The sequence below is a fragment of the Schistocerca piceifrons genome, chromosome 1 (genome assembly GCF_021461385.2).
Source record: "Schistocerca piceifrons isolate TAMUIC-IGC-003096 chromosome 1, iqSchPice1.1, whole genome shotgun sequence".
NCBI lineage: Eukaryota > Metazoa > Arthropoda > Insecta > Orthoptera > Acrididae > Schistocerca > Schistocerca piceifrons.
This window is the reverse complement of record NC_060138.1, coordinates 265,344,663-265,363,952: the sequence shown is the minus strand read 5'-3', so window position 1 is coordinate 265,363,952 and position 19,290 is coordinate 265,344,663. Positions and strand designations below refer to the sequence as shown.

Sequence of the window (19,290 nt, the reverse complement as noted above, 5' to 3'; positions counted from 1 at the left end):
TGATACTCTATCCTGTGCAAGCTTCTTCATCTCCCAGTACGTACTGCAGCCTACATCCTTCTGAATCTGCTTAGTGTACTCATCTCTTGGTCTCCCTCTACGATTTTTTCCTTCCTTGCTGCCCTCCAGTACTAAATTTGTGATCCCTTGATGCCTCAGAACATGTCCTACTAACCGGTCCCTTCTTCTCGTCAAGTTGTGCCACAAACTCCTCTTCTCCCCAATTCTATTCAATACCTCCTCATTGGTTATGTGATCTACCCATCTAATCTTCAGCATTCTTCTGTAGCACCACATTTCGAAAGCTTCTATTCTCTTCTTGTCCAAACTATTTATCGTCCATGTTTCACTTCCATAAATGGCTACACCCCATAGAAATACTTTCAGAAACGACTTCCTGACACTTAAATAAATACTCGATGTTAACAAATTTCTCTTTTTTCAGAAACGCTTTCCTTGTCATTGCCAGTCTACATTTTATATCCACTCTACTTCGACCATCATCAGTTATTTTGCTCCCCAAATAGCAAAACTCATCCACCTTCAATGTCTCATTTCCTGATCAATTCCCTCAGCATCACATGATTTAATTCGACTAAATTTCATTATCCTCGTTATGCTTTTGTTTATGTACATCTTATATCTTCCATTTAACTGCTCTTCCAGGTCATTTGCGGCCGCTGACAGAATTACAGTGTCATCGGGAAACCTCAAAGTTTTTATTTCTTTCACATGGATTTTTATTCCTACTCCAAATTTTTCTTTTGTTACCTTTACTGCTTACTGACTATACAGATTGAATAAGATCGGGGATAGGCTAAAACCCCGTCTCACTCCCTTCCCAACCACTGCTTCCCTTTCATGCCTCTCGACTCTTTATAACTGCCATCTAGTTTATGTACAAGTTGTAAATAGCCTTTCGCTCCCTGTACGTTAACTCCTGCCATCTATAGGATTTGAAAGAAGAGCTTTCCAGTCAACATTGTCAAAAGCCTTCTCTAAGTCTACAAATGCTAGAAATGAAGGTTTGCCTTTCCTTAATCTATGTTCTAAGATAAGTCGTGGGGTCAGAATTGCCTCACGTGTTCTAACATTACTACGGAATGCAAACAGATCTTCCCCGAGGTCGGCATCTACCAGTTTTTCCATTCGTCTGTAAAGAATTCGTGTTAGTATTTTGCAGCCGTGACTTATTAAACTGGTACCTCACAACCACAAAAAGATCCGACATAGAACAGTGCAAGATAGGCGCAACCACACACTAACAGCATACAAAATACTTCTGTAAATATTTGCGCTTGACAATGAGAATAAATTCTCGAAACGCTTAGTGCAAAGTATGAAGGGGAAAAAAGTACTTGATACTGTTTCACTAGTTAAATCAGAACATTTGAGCAACGCGAACATAGCTAAGGTACTAAATACCACTACAGGTGGTCAAAAGTCAAAACATACAAAATATGCTTTTGAGTAAACGCAAAGGGTTCTGACGACGAAAACTATAGCGAAGTTGCACATGCTCGGTAGAGACAGTTTGTAAATGGTTTCACTTTTTTATGATATCTTTACTCGAACGAACCTAATGCTGAAGATGCCTTCAGACACTGAAAAAGACTTAATTATTTGCGTTTCGAGATCAAACGGTCTCAGCAAGATCTTAATGGTGAACAAAGCAAAAAGCATTGACTCTTCTCAGTATAAGCGTTTTTAACATACGACAGCGGGACTTCGGGACCTGCGGCAGCTAAGACCCTTGTAACCTCCTGTACTGTAGCTCTCAGGAACAGCGGCCGGATGACGTCACTACTAACTCGACAGAGATCCACGAGAAAGATAGGCCGTGGTGCATATGTTACAGCACTTGATACTGCAAGTCTTCAGAGTGCCAGCAGCCGTCTGCGGGGAGGAGCGAGTAACTTTTTCAGATTAGTTTACTACTGTTTGTTTGAATGCGTGCTAGTTCTCGATAGCACACGAGAAAATTAAGTACTTTAGTGGGTACCTTTCCATTTAAATACTGATTTCCAGTGGGCCCTGTACGGACTCGAGCTTTCGAGAAGTATGTCGGACAAGCAGACTAGTGTGACGTCACAGGTTCGATGCATGATTCGTGTGTCTCGTTGACTCCGTAACTCGACGGTTGCGCGGTTGCGTTTAAACAGATTAGCTTCCTGAGCTTGTTTGATTTTGTAAAGCAACTAATGTTTTTTATAACCTCTGAGTATGCCCTGTAGAATTAGTAGCCGAAGCGGTAGGCACAGAAACATGCGCCAGTGGCCATCTACAAATTCCTTACAGCGCGCACAGTAAGCCGAAGGTAAGTAGTATGTGGCCAGACGCGCCACAAAGCCCACATACGTACTGCACGCACAGAGGACGACGTATCATAACGTAGAGTGCGTCAGGAATTCAGCAGTTCTTGCTCTCTGTGCGGCCGCTGCATTATATGCCGTGGCAGTGAACAACACGGAAAGAAAACGGGTCGTTATGGATGAAAAAACTTGATGAGCACTCAGGAGGAGGGGAGGATATTTGAAATTTCTTCGAAAACAATGTCTTTTAGTGTACGCTTTCGAAACTGCGGATAAGTCACGATAGTTGTTGATTCCTACTAGAACTTATGCAACTGATGTTAAAATAGGACACCATGATACCGCCAGCAACGCCTCCGAGGATTTCTCGACTATTCAAAGGTTCAATGCTCCTAAAGAATCGAAGTCTGTCAAAAAAATTGTACTTTCAGTACGTAAACATCTCCTCGAGGCCTGGATGACGCGTCTTTCTCGAAGATACTGTGAACCCAGTTTCTTTTTAATTTCAACTGCAGTTGTACTTGCCTACACTTTTTTAACAAACAACTTATTTCGTTTAATTCTGTATGGCGTTTGTAATTTGTGTGATAATCTTTACTTCTGATGTCAAAAAGACATGGCTTGATTTCATATTATTGGCTAAAATACGTGATCTTGGCTCAAGTTTGTCACATTCTACCTACTATCTTCTCGAAATCACATTGCCAGTGTGCCGCTGGAGCTGTGAAACGCACATCTGCAAAAGTCTTCACCACTTTAATGATAAACTCAGCGAAGGAAAATTAGGAGCAAAAATTCGCGTAGACGTAAATTTTTGCACAGTGGTAGGGAGGAGTGTAATGAGCAACATACTCAAAATCCTGACCTATGAGGTGTGAGCATGGGGTGTCAGGTTGTTTAAAGATCACTTTTTATGTTTTTCTGGGATATGAGACCCTCGGCTTAGGTCGAAAATATTTCCCAGTACAAAAGTAACTGCATTAAATTTACCGCAAAGAAGGTGTTATTAGTGCCATTTTATATATGGACAAACAGGGTTCACATTGCAGAAAATGGAAAATCGTAATTATTAAAAATAGTGTTTGACACTTATTGTTCACTGAAGTTTGTTAATAACAAGAGTAGAATCGTATTGCAGGATAAATTGTGGTCTGAGGGTGTAACACAGAAGAAAGAAAGGGAGGGTGGGAGGTTGAGCTCAGAGGATTGTGGTCGTGCACTTACTTCTTTCGTGGGTCTGTAAACTGACGAGTGTGTAGGCGATTTCCCAGTCTCTCTACCCCACTACATCGCAAAAAGCAACTATTTCACAAAGTTATACTGACCCTTCCACTGCTCACCTTCCAAATCACTGGCGACACATTGTACAGACATGCAGAGAGGTGTTTATTTTGCGCGAAGTGTGTCGACACAGATACGAGTTGCTAACAATAATTATGCAAGAAATACTTAAGGGCAAAATCTATATAAAACTCAATGCCCTACACTGCTTGAGGGGTGATTGATTCTTAATTGTGCTGTACGAGAGCTGTAGTGGGAAAGTCAACTTTCCCGAACATGAGTGACGTTCGTTTTTTCAGTGTACAGACAGACTATTTCTCCCATCAATTCCTGTGCATTTATCTCATGTGAGTGGACGAAAAAACTTCACAGATCTCGTGTATATGTAGTGGCGTTATTTTCAGTTCATTGAGGGAGTATTTATTTGCAGTTGTTAAATAAGCTAGTATGTAAAAAAGCTAAACAGCTGGAGCTGTCATCTGTCTACCACACTGGGGAGCCTATCCCAAGTGTAACATGCTGTCAATTTGTATTCAACAATGTTGATTTCACTTTCTCCACTATCAGTGGCTGCAATACTTCTGTCAACATTATGGGTATTGAACGCATCACCCCGGCCTCAGCTCTTCCTACATCTGAACAGGCCCAGAGGCTTAAATTGCCTACCGTTGAATGCAAGTAGGTCGCCCATTTGTTATGGACCGTAAGATACAGTATTTCAACACAAGTCAAGCAATATACTCGTATTACGGCAGATTACTATTTTAGATATGAACATGATTGGTTTTATTTCAACACACACATTGGTACCCATCATGCAAGATATACTGTGGATGTGTGGAAAGTACCTCCACTCAGCCCATTCCTGAATGAGAGAGATGGAAGTAGTCACCAGTAAATCAGTTAATAGTGAGAGAAGTGTGCAATAATTTCATGGCCATTTATTAATTCACCACCAAGTATCTACAGCACAGTTATATAGCTTTGCAATATGGTGTCAACAATAGACAGCAGCAATATGCCATATTTACCAGTCCAGTCCTTTTCCCACTGATACCTCAAACGTCAATGCAGTGATGGGGTGTCGCTCTCTGTGGACACCATAGCAGAGAGGCAGAGCGATTGCTCATGTGGACCACAGTGATGTGCTGGATCTGTGGGCCAAAATTTTGTGGCAAAACCACTGACATAGAGGGAAATGCGCTACAGCTGAAATTTTGTTTGGCCAGACAGAACGGACTGTTTCTGCAGTGGCTGTGAAAGATGCAACAGGATATGATGATAGCTGTATAATAATTCTACCAGTGACGTCCTGTCACATGGCAAGCAGCAATAAGAAGAAACATCTATAAAACTTGTTCCCATGTGTGGGAGGAACGGAGTTCGCCCGTTTGACTTTTGAACATTCAATGAACCATTCAGCTTCACCATTGGACTGAGCATGAAAAAATGCCGTAGTCACATGGTAGATGCTGTTGGCAGCACAAAACTGTTCAAAATCGGCTGATGTGAATTGTGGTCTGTTGTTAAGACAATGAGCTCAAGATGACTTTGCAAGACAAAAACCAGAAGATAAAGACAAAACCAAACTTCAAGTAGTGATGAATGTCACGGGGGCAGCAAAAGGAAATTTACTGTATTTGTCTACCTTTGACAAGCATCCTGTGTGACAGGATAGAACTGCGAAATCAATATGGGTGTGTTGTCATGGTTTGAATAGTTGTGGTCACTCAAAAAAAAGTGTTGCAGCCGAGCCGATTGATGCTCCAAACATTGTAACAAGACGTCATTTGCTCGATTTGGGCATCCATTCCCTGCTAAGTACGGTGCATCTGGTTATTGGTGCCTTTCACTCTAGTCCTGTTGATAGTCTTCTCATGGAAGCAGGGATTCCCCCTCTACACATCAGACAGAGCCAACTCCTTGTTTCTTATGCAGTCGCCATTTGCCAATTCCCTGACCATCCTGTGTACCCTGTGCTCTTCGTCAATGAGGAACGTTTCCCTCCTAACACCCACCCACGGGTGGGATTGTCGGTTGGCATGTGTCCCATTTTCCTCTGTCAAGGTCTCCATCTCTCCTCAGTGGAATGCACCCCATATGTTTCCTCCCATACCCCCCATTGGATGGTGCCTAGGCCACAGATAGGACCGGTCTATTCCAGGGTCTCTGTCACTCCTATGGTTTACCAGCATTTTGTATGTGCCGTCCTTGCAGAGTTCCAGGGTGCAACCATCTTTTACTCTGTTGATTCCAAGAAAATTGATAATGTGGGATATGCTTTCACGTTTCCTACTGACTTCAAACACCATTTATTGTCCAGATCATGTAGTGTGTTCACGGCAGAGCTTTTATCCATTCACAAGGCCTTTCTTTTTGCTTCTCAGGCCTCCCTCCACAGTGTTTTAATTTGTTCGTATTCCATGAGTAGCCTGCAGGCTATCGACTGATGCTACTCTCGCCACCCTTTGGTCTCTGCTGTCTGTGACTCGCTCTCTGCCCTTGCGCATGCTGCCTGTTCAGTCGTCTTTCTCTGGGTCCCAAGTCATGTAGGCGTCCCAGGGAATGAACTGCCTGACCGTTTGGCTAGAGAAGCACCCCCCATTTCTTTTCATGATTACAGCTGTGGATATGCGGATGTATGTCAAATCTCTCTTTGACCAAAAGTGGAATGCCATCTGGAGTGCTATTGCTCATAGTAATAAAGGCCTCACAATCAAGGAGTCTACTGCAGTTAAGTGCTTTTCCTTCCACTCCTCTCAGTAGTAGTCCACTGTTTTATGCTGTCTACGCATTGGTCATACCAGTCTCATCCCTTGTTTCCTCCTCCGTAACGACCCACCCCCACAATGTGGTTGGGGAGCCAGACTGATGATATCTCACATATTGGTGGAATGTCCTCATTTTTTGGCTCCCCATGTTAAGTATATTCTTTCCGAATCCTTACATTTAATATTAGCAGACGATCCACAGATTGTTGAACTGGCCCAAACAGTCAGTCAGTCCCTGCTAAGTACAATGACATCAGGCAAATTGATTTGAGCAAACTACACACTAGTGACTTTATTGCAACAAATACAGAACTTCCTGTTGCAGGGAGCATAGCGTCACATCACACACATTGCCATTCTCTGTATGCAACAGCAGAACACCTGACCTCTCGGATAGCACCTGATGCGAAAAATAGTGATGTCACTGTGTGGGGTATTTCTTGCAAACCGCGTGGCCATCCATGGCATGTGTACTGCAAAACAACTGGAAGAGCTGGGTCAATAGCAGTTGCTTGGGGCAATACATCAAATATCAAAAAGATAATTTTTGAAGATTTTTTTAAATTCCTGTATATTGATTTGTAAACATGATTCCTCAGATGAATCAAATGCTGTGTTGCTGCTTGACTGGTCACAGAGCCAAGTCCGCATTCAAATGGAGGGCTTTAGGTCCGTACAACAACCCCTACAGATAAGTGGACAATATCAGATCCCAATGTTGTAATTTTTGCACTGTCTGTTGTGGGACTGACTTGCGCTTGTACAAATATTGGTGGACCTTGGCAACAGTATAGAAACAGTGAGTACCTCTTTTTACAGCTGACTGAACTACACCATGATTTATCAAATTTCGAGGCAAAAGCAATGGGTCTGTCAGCTGAACCAATTCTTTGGAAGAGCACTGTTCTAATCCCAGAAGAAGATTCATTCATGGCTAACATGACAGGCGTAGCTGGATCAAAATGAATCAAATAACGACAAATTAATAAGGCATCCTTTAATTGCTGAAATGAAATGTGACCTGACATTCTTGGGAATACACATAAGGAACATTTTTCTGGCACAGCTGGTTCACTGGAGCAGCAATTTGTGAAGCATTTTAAATTAATTTGATGTAGTAGGTAAGCTTCCCCACAACAAGTTGGAGTTTCTTAATGTTACAGGGCACTAGCTGATGTTTTATTGCACACAGATGCAAAGTAGAAGGATGAATTCCCTGCATATTTATTATGTGTCTTAAATGGTCAAGTTTTTCTTGGAAGAAGGGGCATGTTAAGCCAGAAGCAGAAAGAAATTGAACCAAATGGTCTACATGAGCTAAATGTTCAACAGGTATTTAACCCAAGACAACATTATCGTCCAAATAGTTTATACAGGAAGAGCTTTTGCTGTTGATTATTTGAGGAACCATTGAAAAAAGCAGGAGCTAAAGCCTTCTGAATGATAGCCCTCGAAACTGGAACAAACATAGGCAAGTGTTTATCACAAAATATTGCTTGGACTTCTCATCCACTGATAACTATAAGTATGCCTCACACAAATCAATCTTGGAAAAGAGTCACCCCTGTCCCAGTCCATCTATAAATTCCTCTGGTCATGGGAAAGTAAAAGAATCCCCTATGTTTTGTGAGTTTACTGTTGCCTCATAATCAACGAACAGACATAAACCACCTGAAGGTTTTTTGAGAATTACCAAGGGCAATGCCTATTGGATTCCAGAAATGGGTTGGATAATCCAACTGTCTTTCCATCTATGAAGTTCTTGAGCAACCTTCTCATGTATTGCTTGGGGGACAGGCCACGCATGAAAAAATCGCAGCTGGACATTGTGTTTTTGTAATGTGCACATCTAAATCATTAGAACTTCCTAAACTCAATTGAAACAGTTCATTGTTCTTACTTCACAAGTAAGAAACAGTGTAAGGCACTGAAACGCTGATTTGTAACACAGTGTCTTGTTTGCGCTAGTTGAACAAATCAAACAAGTCTAAACCAAAAATGTTTGCTCTGTTTATAGAACTGAGTACATGACATACTACACATTTTGTAACGCCATGAAAAGTTTCTGGCAAAGTGCAAATACCAAGTACTGAAATTTCGTGTCCATGCAGACAAAATAGATGTAGGCTACTGTAGCTGTGGGCTGCTGATCCTTTCCTACGTGTTTATTAATACAGGAGACAGATGCAGCAGTGTCTAACTGCAATTTATTTGTCCTTTGAGCCACTCTTAATACCACAAAAAGTTTGTTTTTCTGGCTATGCACTGCACAAGAAGAGTTCCTTGATACAGAAGTGCAAGCTGTTGCTTGCACTGGCTTTAATGGCCTTGCCATTACAGAATGCATTTGTACACAGTTGTGCTGCAGCCATGCCCCTACGCGGCATTGGCTGGTGCTTGAACTGTGGTCACCCTGTAAAAACACTGTCTAAATATGACATTGGAAAAGCATGTAGGACAAGGCCACCTCACAGATTACTGTATTATATATCGTGTACCTTGAGACAAAAAATGTTTACCTGTACATTTACTGTCTGTTGAGCCCTGTTTTTGATCACTTTAACACCGTCATGAACTTCAGACTGCGTATTGTGTACTTTGAACAACAGAAATACATGGAGCCTCTAAAAGAACTTCAGTTGTGTCCACAAAGTTTGAGATTTCACAATAGACAGGACTGTTTTCTGATCAGGATCTATCAATCTGAGAAGCAGCATGAATGTGTGACTGCAGCATGTAAAATGATGTGACTAACCTAGTCCACAAAAACACTTGATACTACAATGTCTTGTCAGCCCTGAGTTCAGTAGCCCACCATTTGAAGGTATGTGACTACTGTGGCTTGAATCAAAAAAATTTAAACCTTGTTGCCATGACATACCCCTAACTTTCATAAGTTCATTCACCAGCCAAACCAGTTTGTTGTAACTAGTAGTCTCAGGATGAGAATCGGGGCACAGCTTTAAAAATGACAGTACACAGCTTCGGCTGGCTAAAGAAAAAAAGTGATGTGCACCATACCTGCAATGTTGTATGCAGCAAAGTGGGCCTCCAACTGCACCCAATCTTCCAACCATTCCTCTTCCATACTATTGAGTGAATGGACAAAACTTGGGTGCAGCAACTGGTGGTGGAGATACTTGCTGGGAGAGGATGTTGTCATTTGTTGTACACTGGGCATCAGTCATTCAACTTGATGCACTTTGGAATGAACAACTTCGTTTAAAAACATTTCCTGTGGTTGCTCAGACATGTTAAACAGTTGATGTAATGCACAGAAATAATGAAAGGGAAATCCAGTGTAATGCACGGGAGCCTGCACACCGTAACACTTTGCAAGCAGGTGAGGCAAGGCTACAAAAACGACCAACCTAGACACAGTGTGTTGTACCGGATGGAAAATATATTTGTTGGTACAATTGTGGGTTCTTTACTTGGCCCAAGAGGAGACCAAATGGGTACTAAAAATGTAAAATATTAGTTCACTTTATTACAACATAGATAGGAAGAATTTAACTATGTATAATCCATATCCGCAGATATGTTGTGAGTATTCATAATTCTTTCAGGACATAATGTATCAGTTGATACAGATAAAATAAGTCTCCCACACAGAGTACATTCGACAGTAGATTTCACTTACAGTTATGACTAAGACACTAATCACACAGCTGGCCTACTAGAAGACAATGGTGTCTTCTTAGTTGATGATCACAGACTAGGTTGAGAGGTACTGTGTTCGGCCATAAAGAAGAGTGTCTCTGTAGGTCTATCTTTTTAGAACTGATTGTGGGACTTGGCTGTTTGATACAGGATGCCAAATCGAACACCGTTCAGTCATCTAGTTTCCAAACTTATTTTATTTGGCTACCAGTTTTGGCAATTTACTATGCCATCTTCAGGCCCTGTGTACAGACAACACTGGTAAACAGGGGCCAGCAATACTGGTATTAGTAGATTTCTGTTAAACAACGAATCTACAGAAGTATCCCATTACCGGGTACAGTACATAAAGTCTCTGTACATCTATCCTTTAAGAGATGGTTGCGGGACTCTATACAGGATGTACTGTACCTAGTACTGCGACAGTTCCACAGTAGCCAGAGGAGTACAGTATACTCACCCTGGTGCTCTTCAAACCATGTATGTTCACTGCGAGCTGTCTGACATGTTCAACTGTCGTGCTGGTAGATGCCATTGTGCCGAGGAAAAAAAATTGCATGTAATGGTGGACGGGGTCCCCAAGGATAGTTGCATACTCCTGTTAATCCACCATCCCTTCCAGAATGAAGATGTCCCTAGGGAATGCTATGAAAACATTCACCAGACCATAACGCTCCCTCCTCTTGCCTGGACACTTCTGACAGTGACATGCTGAATTGTCGTGCTGGTAGGTGCCATTGTGCCGAAGGAAAAAAAAAAGCCGTATGTAAGGGTTTTCTTTTAGACATTTCATGCCATACATGCCAGGGCCATCTGTCCGATGGAACATAGAATGTGATTCATCTGAAAAGGCCACTTGTCACCATTCAGTGGATGCACTGTTGCAGTACTGGCATGCGAATTCCAGCCTTTGATGCCAATGAACACAAGTAAGTTTGGGCATCGTAACCAGGTGCCTGCTGCAGGGACCTATAGGCAGCAATGTTCATTGTATGGTCATCGAAGAGACACTGTTGGTAGCCCCTTGATTCATCTGTGCAGTCAGCTGGATGTCTATTCAACCATACACATCTCTGCAGAAATCGTTCACCCTCCTTCTGTGCACCACTGTTGTCTTGCTTGGGTAGCATCATTTTGCTATGCATGGTACACTTAAAACATGGCAGCACACAAACAGTTTACAAAATTAACCATTTTTGGCAATGTTTCCACTCTTGGCCTGAAAACCAATCATCATGCCGTTTTGGACATCAGATAAATTGTTCTAATTCTTCACAACAACAACAATGAATGCACTGTTTTCCACATCCCCCATCATACTTTATAAATCCTCCACAGCTAAAGTTGCCATCTGTGAAAGGCTATTGTATGTTAACGTCAAACATAGGCAGTGGTCACGTTAATATGAGTGGATCACGTACAAGAACAACAACTTGATATTACTGTAGAATTTTTTTTGTGTGTGTGTGTGTGTGTGTGTGTGTGTGTGTGTGTGTGTGTGTGTGTGTGTGTGTGTATTACAAACAAATGATGTCTCCCACATTCTTGAAATATTTTTGGATGAACAAATGAATTAATTTAACATGGAACAAAAGGGGTTGGTCTGATAAACCTCATACTTTGGGAGACCAAGCGCTATATAAATTGTGGATTACATGGAGGAAATGGCCCTCAAATGTGATGTAGCAGCTGTGAAACAAAAAATTTGAGGTATTTGGAATGCGTAAATTAACGAATACAATAAAGTTCTAAAATCTTCAAAGAGTGGTGCATCAGCAGATGGTACTTGAAAGCCAAATGTTGCCTGGTTTTCCATAGCTGGCAGCACTTTAATCCAATGTTTGTATATGTTGCTACAATACCTATAAATTAAATTTGTTAGAAAATTCTGTGCTGGTTCGCCTGGATTATATACAGGGTGTGTAGCCTTGCATCAACAGAGTTTGAGGAATAATAGGTTACATACAGAGGATTACATTTCCTAACCAATACATTACTTTTAACTAGTTTTTTTTATGAGCTACACACAGGTTCTGAGACTGAATAACAGTGATTGTACAGGTGTTAGTGAAAAGTTATCTGTCCATGTCATTTATAAAATTCAGGTGTTCACTCTGTCATGAACCTCATTACATGTCTGATACCTTCTAAACATGACATTCCACTGTTTTTGAGCATGTTCATATGGTTATGACAGGACCTTCCAATTGTCAATAACTAACTAACTATGTGAAATGTCATTCAGTCTTTAGTGCACAGCTGGTGTATAGAAAACTATTATTTCACATTGACATTATTATTGGGAAAGCAATACTTACAAGTTTGTCAGTACTAACAGTTACCTTTTCACCTGTAGTGAACAGTATTTGTTAACCATTTGGACAAGCATCTATGTGGGCTGGGTCTTTAATTCATGAGGTAGAAATCCATTTGCTCCATTTTATTCTTCCAAAACAATAGCACTAATCATTGTAGACAACAAAACTTCATGTATATTTACAGCATTGCACCTAATGAGAACAGTACAAAGATTCACATTTTTTGTAAAACACACATTACTGAAATTAATACTTGCAGAAGTTTACAAGGTGCTGACAATTGAATCACATTTTACATGTTTCAAAGTTAAACAACAAATGACAGCAAAGTTGGTGCACCTTTATGTAGACTTTGTTTTTCCGTATGAACATACGAGGAGGACAAGGTTGAGTTGCTAATAATTTTGTAAACAAAAGTCAGTTACAATGACTATGGATATATATTGATACTATAATAAAAAAATATAGTTCCTATTTTTTTGAAATTAAGTTCTTGTTCATAATCGAACATTTGCAAAATGAACAGTTTCTTTACATTATGTTTAATTATTTTACTTTAAATGAAAAGTTTCACGTCAAGTTAGCTATGTTGTTGTTTTGAGTAAAGTGAAAACTGAGATTGTGTAATAAATTTCCACATAAAATGTTTAAATTCAATTTTTGCTATCTCGTTGTTTAGCATACTCAAATAATGTTTTTACGAGAAAACGCATTACTAATTGCGTGTATGCTACAATTCTTTACTTTTATTGAGTGTGCTTGTTGTAAATGAAATAGTATGATGATGAACTTTGTTACTGTGTTAATGTATTGTGCAAAATCACAACCACGGGATTAACAACTTCAAATAAAGTTTTTCTTTTATTAACCAAAGTATATTGCATAATTCAGCTGTTGACATGTCTCTCAAGTGACTAAACAAAAACTGTATGAAATCGTAGAATTTGTGTTTGGCATTGAATACTTCACAGTTTACATGTAGACTATTTCTCAATGCTTTACAAGCTCCATCATTCGGGAACCAGAGGTTGCTACACATAATATGTAGTACTGTGTCAGTCATTCTGTAGATGTATTACATTGAAACTAAGATGCTCCAGTTCCATGTGCTGGTTGGAACCAAAGACAATAAAAGATGATTGCCAACCACACAATCTAAATGTTAGCAGAAAACCTCTCCTGATGAGATTACCGGGATTCAGATGTGTGTTAATATAGTTCCAGACAGGTGCATTCTGGCTGCCTACAGAACTGGGTCTTGCAAGGCCTGCATCATCTGTGAATGACATGTGTGAAAGGTAAACCATTCCACAAATTCCATATAAGATACGAAATAGTCTCCCAGTGCCTGTGCATTCTGAAGGCGCTTCACTTGTAGATTGTACTCGTTTTAACGGTGGACTCATTCAGAAGGATGATGGCCGAAACCCACATCTGATCATGCAGATTCAGGTTTTCCCTAAATCACTCCAGGCAAATCTGGGATGATTACTGTGACAGTGCACTGCTGATTTTCTTCCATGCAAGAATCCAAGCTTGTACTCTGTTTCAAATGAACTTGATATTGATGGGACATTAAACCCAATCTTACTTTGTACTCGTTTAATAACAATACAAACTGTTACATAACCACTACTTCTAGCATGTCGCACAGCACAAATGTAAGAGGAAAGCGCATTTCTGCACTTTCCTCCCATTGAATTCTAAAAATTGAGTGTTACTACATGACACATTCTGCTAAAAATACTCAACAAACAAAGACTCTCTCTCTCTCTCTCGAAGGCATCATGAAAGTGCAGCAAATATATCGTTGTTGAGATTCTCCTATCAGTAAACTAACACTCTTGGATATGAGGGTGATTCGAATATAGACTGGAATTTTTTTATAGGTTTATTTAGGCTTCCGAAAAATTGACATACACAAACTTATTTTTCTAATACTCTCCTGAATGGGAAACACATTTTCCCTTGTGCATAGGCAGTTTCTTGATCATGTTTTTTTGTAAAATGAATGAGGCTATGATGAGCATTTAGGCAGTGCCATCATTGTCAAATGTTTTTCATCTGACCGCTTCCTTTAGTGGTCCAAAGAAATTAAAATTGCAGGGTGATAAGTCAGAGACTGTGGGGAGGATGTCCTAGTGTGGCCTAGAACAATTCCTGAATTATTTTGTGAGTTCAGGCAGCTGTGGGGTCAAGCATTGGCACACGAGTTGTGGTCACTTCCTGATATCCAAGGTTGTCAGTAACGATTGCCTGAACAGTACTGTAGCTTACGCTGACCTTAGTGGCAATTTCAGCAACTTTTTCCCAGTGACTATCTTAAGCAAGCTGACACACAATGTGAATATTCTCCTCAGTCATGTTCGTCCTCAGGCAGCATTAGTGAGCTGCATTCTCAGCTCTATATCATTCTCCTAAAATCTCTCTCAGATGGTTTTATGCCCCCTCTTGTGAGAAACGTGATCATGATGTGTAACACAAGAAGTGACAGTACCTCTTGCTTTGACATTGCAATTCTAACTAAATAAAAGGTGCCACAATGTTCTAGCCGTGCAGAAGACTTACTGGAAACAAAAGTGACAAAGAGCAGAGATCACGCCACTTTCAATTTACAAAAAGGCATGAAGGGGAAAAATAGTCCTGTCTATATTTGATTCAGTCATATCTCATATCTTAAATTGTCCCTTACTTTGCTGTAACACACACAATCGTGTAAGCAAGCTCAGATCATTCATAATCTGTATTGGATACACCACCAACATGTAAACTGTAATAATGAGTAATGCATTCTGAAGGTTTAGAAACAGAAAAGCTAACAATGAGTTCAGTGCTCACCATGCCAATTATAAATAAATGATTGGTTGCAAAGGATAAATTCCTAACAATAACAAAAATCTTCTGTATGTGAGCACTCATTCTAAGTTGGTTGGCGAGGTCCTGAAACATTTTGCATTTTGGTAAGTTTGTATTGGTATTGGATCATTCTAAACAAGAAACTTGCAATTTTAATCACATCTATTGTTCGCTCAATTAAAATATCTAGACAGACATTGCTGCTTAAATATATAATGTGCATTAACCAGTTCTTGCTTTTTTGTGTAAATAGATATCAGACTTTTTACGTTTCCTACTTAGTCAGGTGTTAGTTTACAATTAAGAGAAAATACCTTGCATGCTTTTTTTAGTGTGTCAATGTTGCGATATTGTTTGCCGTGTAAGTTTCCACTGTGCTGCAATTCAAATTTTATGTTGTACTATATGAATATTACTTCACTTCTAGGCACACAGAGTGGTACTTGCATCATGTAGTGACTACTTTCGTGCCATGTTTACGGATGCAATGAGAGAGTCTCGCCAGAGTGAAATTTGTCTGAACGGTGTGACTGCAGCAGGAATGCGCCTGTTACTGGACTATGCTTACACATCACGTCTGGCCCTCAACCTGGCAAACATTCAGGATGTGCTGTCGGCAGCAAGTCATGTTCAGGTTGTCGCAGTAGTTGAGGCATGTTCTAGTTACCTTCAGGTATGTCCTATGCCACAGTAACATTCTCATCTTTTTGTTGTAATCACAACTAATTAATTAAAAATTTGGGCTACATACTGGTGAAATTAACTGTTCGATGCTATTTTAATGAAAATGTAAATATTTTGCTGATTCTTGGGAGCTGGTAACTATGAAACAATGATGCCATATGCTTATTCTGTACAAAAGAGTTAGCAAATAAGTGACAATATTGTACTGTTCGCATCATGTGATACTATGATTTTTGCTTCTTGTGGTAAATGATGCTTTCTTCTTTTCACTGTGTTTTGGCATGAAATGACCAAAGAGTGCTTGATTCATTTGCTTTTGTGATTAAAATTCAAGCAGGGTGCAAATGCATTAATACAGTGGACTGGCATTCAAGAAGAATGAGTCTTCACAACAAGACCTCGTCCTCTCTTTTGCCCGTCTTTGTCTGTTTGAGCTAGTGTTTCATCTGTAATGGCCTTTGTGTGTTTCTAACCCCAATACTGTGAGTATAGTGTAGCTTTAATGCTGTAACAGGTGGTGTGTCTTTTCTTTCTTTCTTTCTTTCTTCTTCTTCTTCTTCTTCTTCTTTCCCAGCTATTGTAATAAAAGGACTTTATAAGATGATTGCTTTGTTAAATAACAGTACTTGGAAGGAATAAAAGTTTCTTGCCTTCTAACAGAAGGGGTTGGTTGCACTGTGCCATTTTATAAACAAGTATGATAGATTTTTCCAGCATAGAAAGTTTAGTGTATATATAAGCAATTTTAGCTTGTAACATACCTGACATATCATATTGTCACAAAGATCTCTTATTTATTAATGGGTCACTTGTACGTATTTGTGAATTTTTAATAGTAATAGCATTCGGAATGAACCACAGTCATCTATCTTTTTCTGTAGATGCTATCAGCAGAAATTATCTGCCTAACATTACTTTCACAAGCCTAATGGAGTTTCTTTAGCTGTTGTAAGTAACTTATTGTTTTCAAAACTTAGCACACAGTGCAATCTACAGGGTGATTATAATTAAACTTTCAAACAGCAGTAGAAATAACACCACTGAACAGAATGACGTCAAATTGCAACAGAATATCATCGGAGAAGGGAGAACACATTTGGCAGAGGAAAAATAAATAGTTACAAAATGTAGCAATAGATGGCCCTGTAAGCATCAGAATTTAATAGGGGTCAACTACAAATGAATCATACAACAATGCCTGAGGTGTACACTTGACATTAAACAAACTGTACTGCTCAGTGTGGGTGGGTGTATACAGGTGTGATATTATTAGTTACATAAGTACATAAGCCCATCCGCCACGGCAAGGCCATATCTGGCATTTCTGAAATTATGCTTCAGCAGCTGCACAGGAGCATGCCATCAGAGATGCTGGCAATTATGGGGCTTTTTTTTTTTCAATGAGCCAGTCATTTTCATCTGAGTCTAAGAAATGTAAACAGCATGAGGCTACCTACAGATTCAACAGCTCTCCAAGCTGCACTTCGGTATCTTGTAGTGTCATGTAATGGAGGTGGTCAGTTTTTTTATTATATTTATTCCATTTATTATTCAGAAAGGTGTTGGTGCAGTTGTTGGCCCTGTGAAATCCTGCTCTCATTTACACAATGGTACTTTCCTTGCAAGACTACTTCTGATTCCCAAGCACAACTACTACTTGCAGCTTCGCTCCTCCATGGCTGCCTATCCTGTTAGTGTGTTGAGGCCCATACAACTCTGAATTTTTCCTGTGGTGTTATTTACAGTAGATTGCTCGATGGTCTGACAGAAGCAGAAATCCAAATGTTCCCCTTTGATCAGGGTGTCGTTGCCCTCCATCAGACGATGAAAAAAGTAGAGGCAATTGTCCGCCTTCTTCTCTCTGCTGTATCAACTGGACTGGCGACCATGCCACCGCCTCCTGCGATTCTCATGTATCTTGATGAGTTGGCTGCCCAGGAGATTTGGGTGAAGGAAAAAGCACCTTATCCAGTTGCTCACAAGTTGTTAGCTAGTTGGAAACCCTTCATTCTACCATCTGATACCTACAGTACAGTTATTGATATGTCTTATGCCACGAAGTACATGACCATGCAGACATGCGACCTCAAATTCAGCATCATGGTTGTGGGAACTCGAAGATCCTCTTTGATGGTGTCGCCGTGTGGTACCCTCACTCGGCGGCCGTCCGTGTTGCTGGTGCACATTACCAGCCATTTTACTGCACTAGACTCAACAGGCTGACAGCAGAAGAATGCTGACGCTGGAGAAGGATCGTCATTCCTCTGTCCCCTGAAGCAGCAAGTTTTCAAAGGGTGGCTTTCAGCAGTCACCGAGGTGACATCCCTCCATTTTTTCTTTGCCGTGACTCTCCTCCAATGGAATATTCATGTTCTTCACTCTCAACAAGGAGGATTCATAGCTGCTCATAGCATCAACTTGTTCTCTGCCTCCAGGAAACAAAATTGCTTCCTCGTGACTGCTGTGACCTTTCGCATTTCTTCTCAGTCTGTTTTGAACTCCCCCCTCCAGTGTGGAAATTGGGCTGCTCATATGGGGTAACATTCTTAGTTAAACCATCTCCCTGACTACTTGCCTTCAAGCTGTTGCAATTTGCCTTTTCCTTCCTCACTTGACTTTTTCCGTTTGTACAGTTTACATTCCTCCATAATTTAGTGTCACCAGGGCAGACTTTCTACAGCTTGTTGGGCACCCCTTTTTGCTGCTTGGCGACTTTAATGCACACTATCCCCTTTGGGGTTCTCCCAGAACCTGTCAGAGAGGTACCTCCTTGGCTGACCTCCATCAACAACTTAACCTCTTCTGCCTTGACACAGACTTTTAGACTCCACACACACCTATTTACATTTGGACTTATCCTTCTGCACTGCCCAACTTGCCCATCATCTCGAGTGGTCTGTTCTCCCTGACACATACCTTAGTTACCATTTCCTGTGTGCTATATGTTTGCTGACTCCTACCCCACCTTTGTCCACACCCAAATGGCAGCTTACTGAAGTTGACTGGAGGCTTTACTCCTTCCTGGTGACCTAAAACAAACTTCATTTCCCCAGTTGTGATGACCAGGTGGAATACCTTACAAATGCCACAGAACTTTCCATTCCTCACACTTTCTCTTTGCCATGCCATGTCCCAGTCTCTTGGTGGACTCGGGCATGCCATGACAAAATTTGCACACGGAGACGTGCTCTCCATGTTTTTAACCATCATCCTATGATGGTAAATTGCATTTGTTATAAACAGTTGTGTGCACATCAAAAAAGCTAGATGGATTTCATTTACTAGTTCTTTCAACGGTTCCACTCCCTCTTGGGTGGACCAACCTCCGATGACTCCCTAGGACCAAGATCCATTCCCAAATTTCTGCACTGACAGTATCAGATGATGGCCTTGTGGAACCGATTA

The 19,290-nt window shown here is 40.6% G+C and overlaps 1 protein-coding gene across 3 annotated transcripts in view; it reads left to right on the top strand.

The window, feature by feature from the left end:
• The window catches only part of LOC124776370 (kelch-like protein 26), a 305,806-nt gene that overhangs the window by 237,005 nt on the left and 49,511 nt on the right, over positions 1 to 19,290 (top strand). For all 3 annotated transcript variants that reach the window (XM_047251345.1, XM_047251329.1, XM_047251337.1), the window contains exon 4: positions 15,629 to 15,874. In XM_047251345.1, the coding sequence (XP_047107301.1) occupies positions 15,629 to 15,874 (246 nt within the window). The remainder of the gene's footprint in view (positions 1 to 15,628; positions 15,875 to 19,290) is intronic.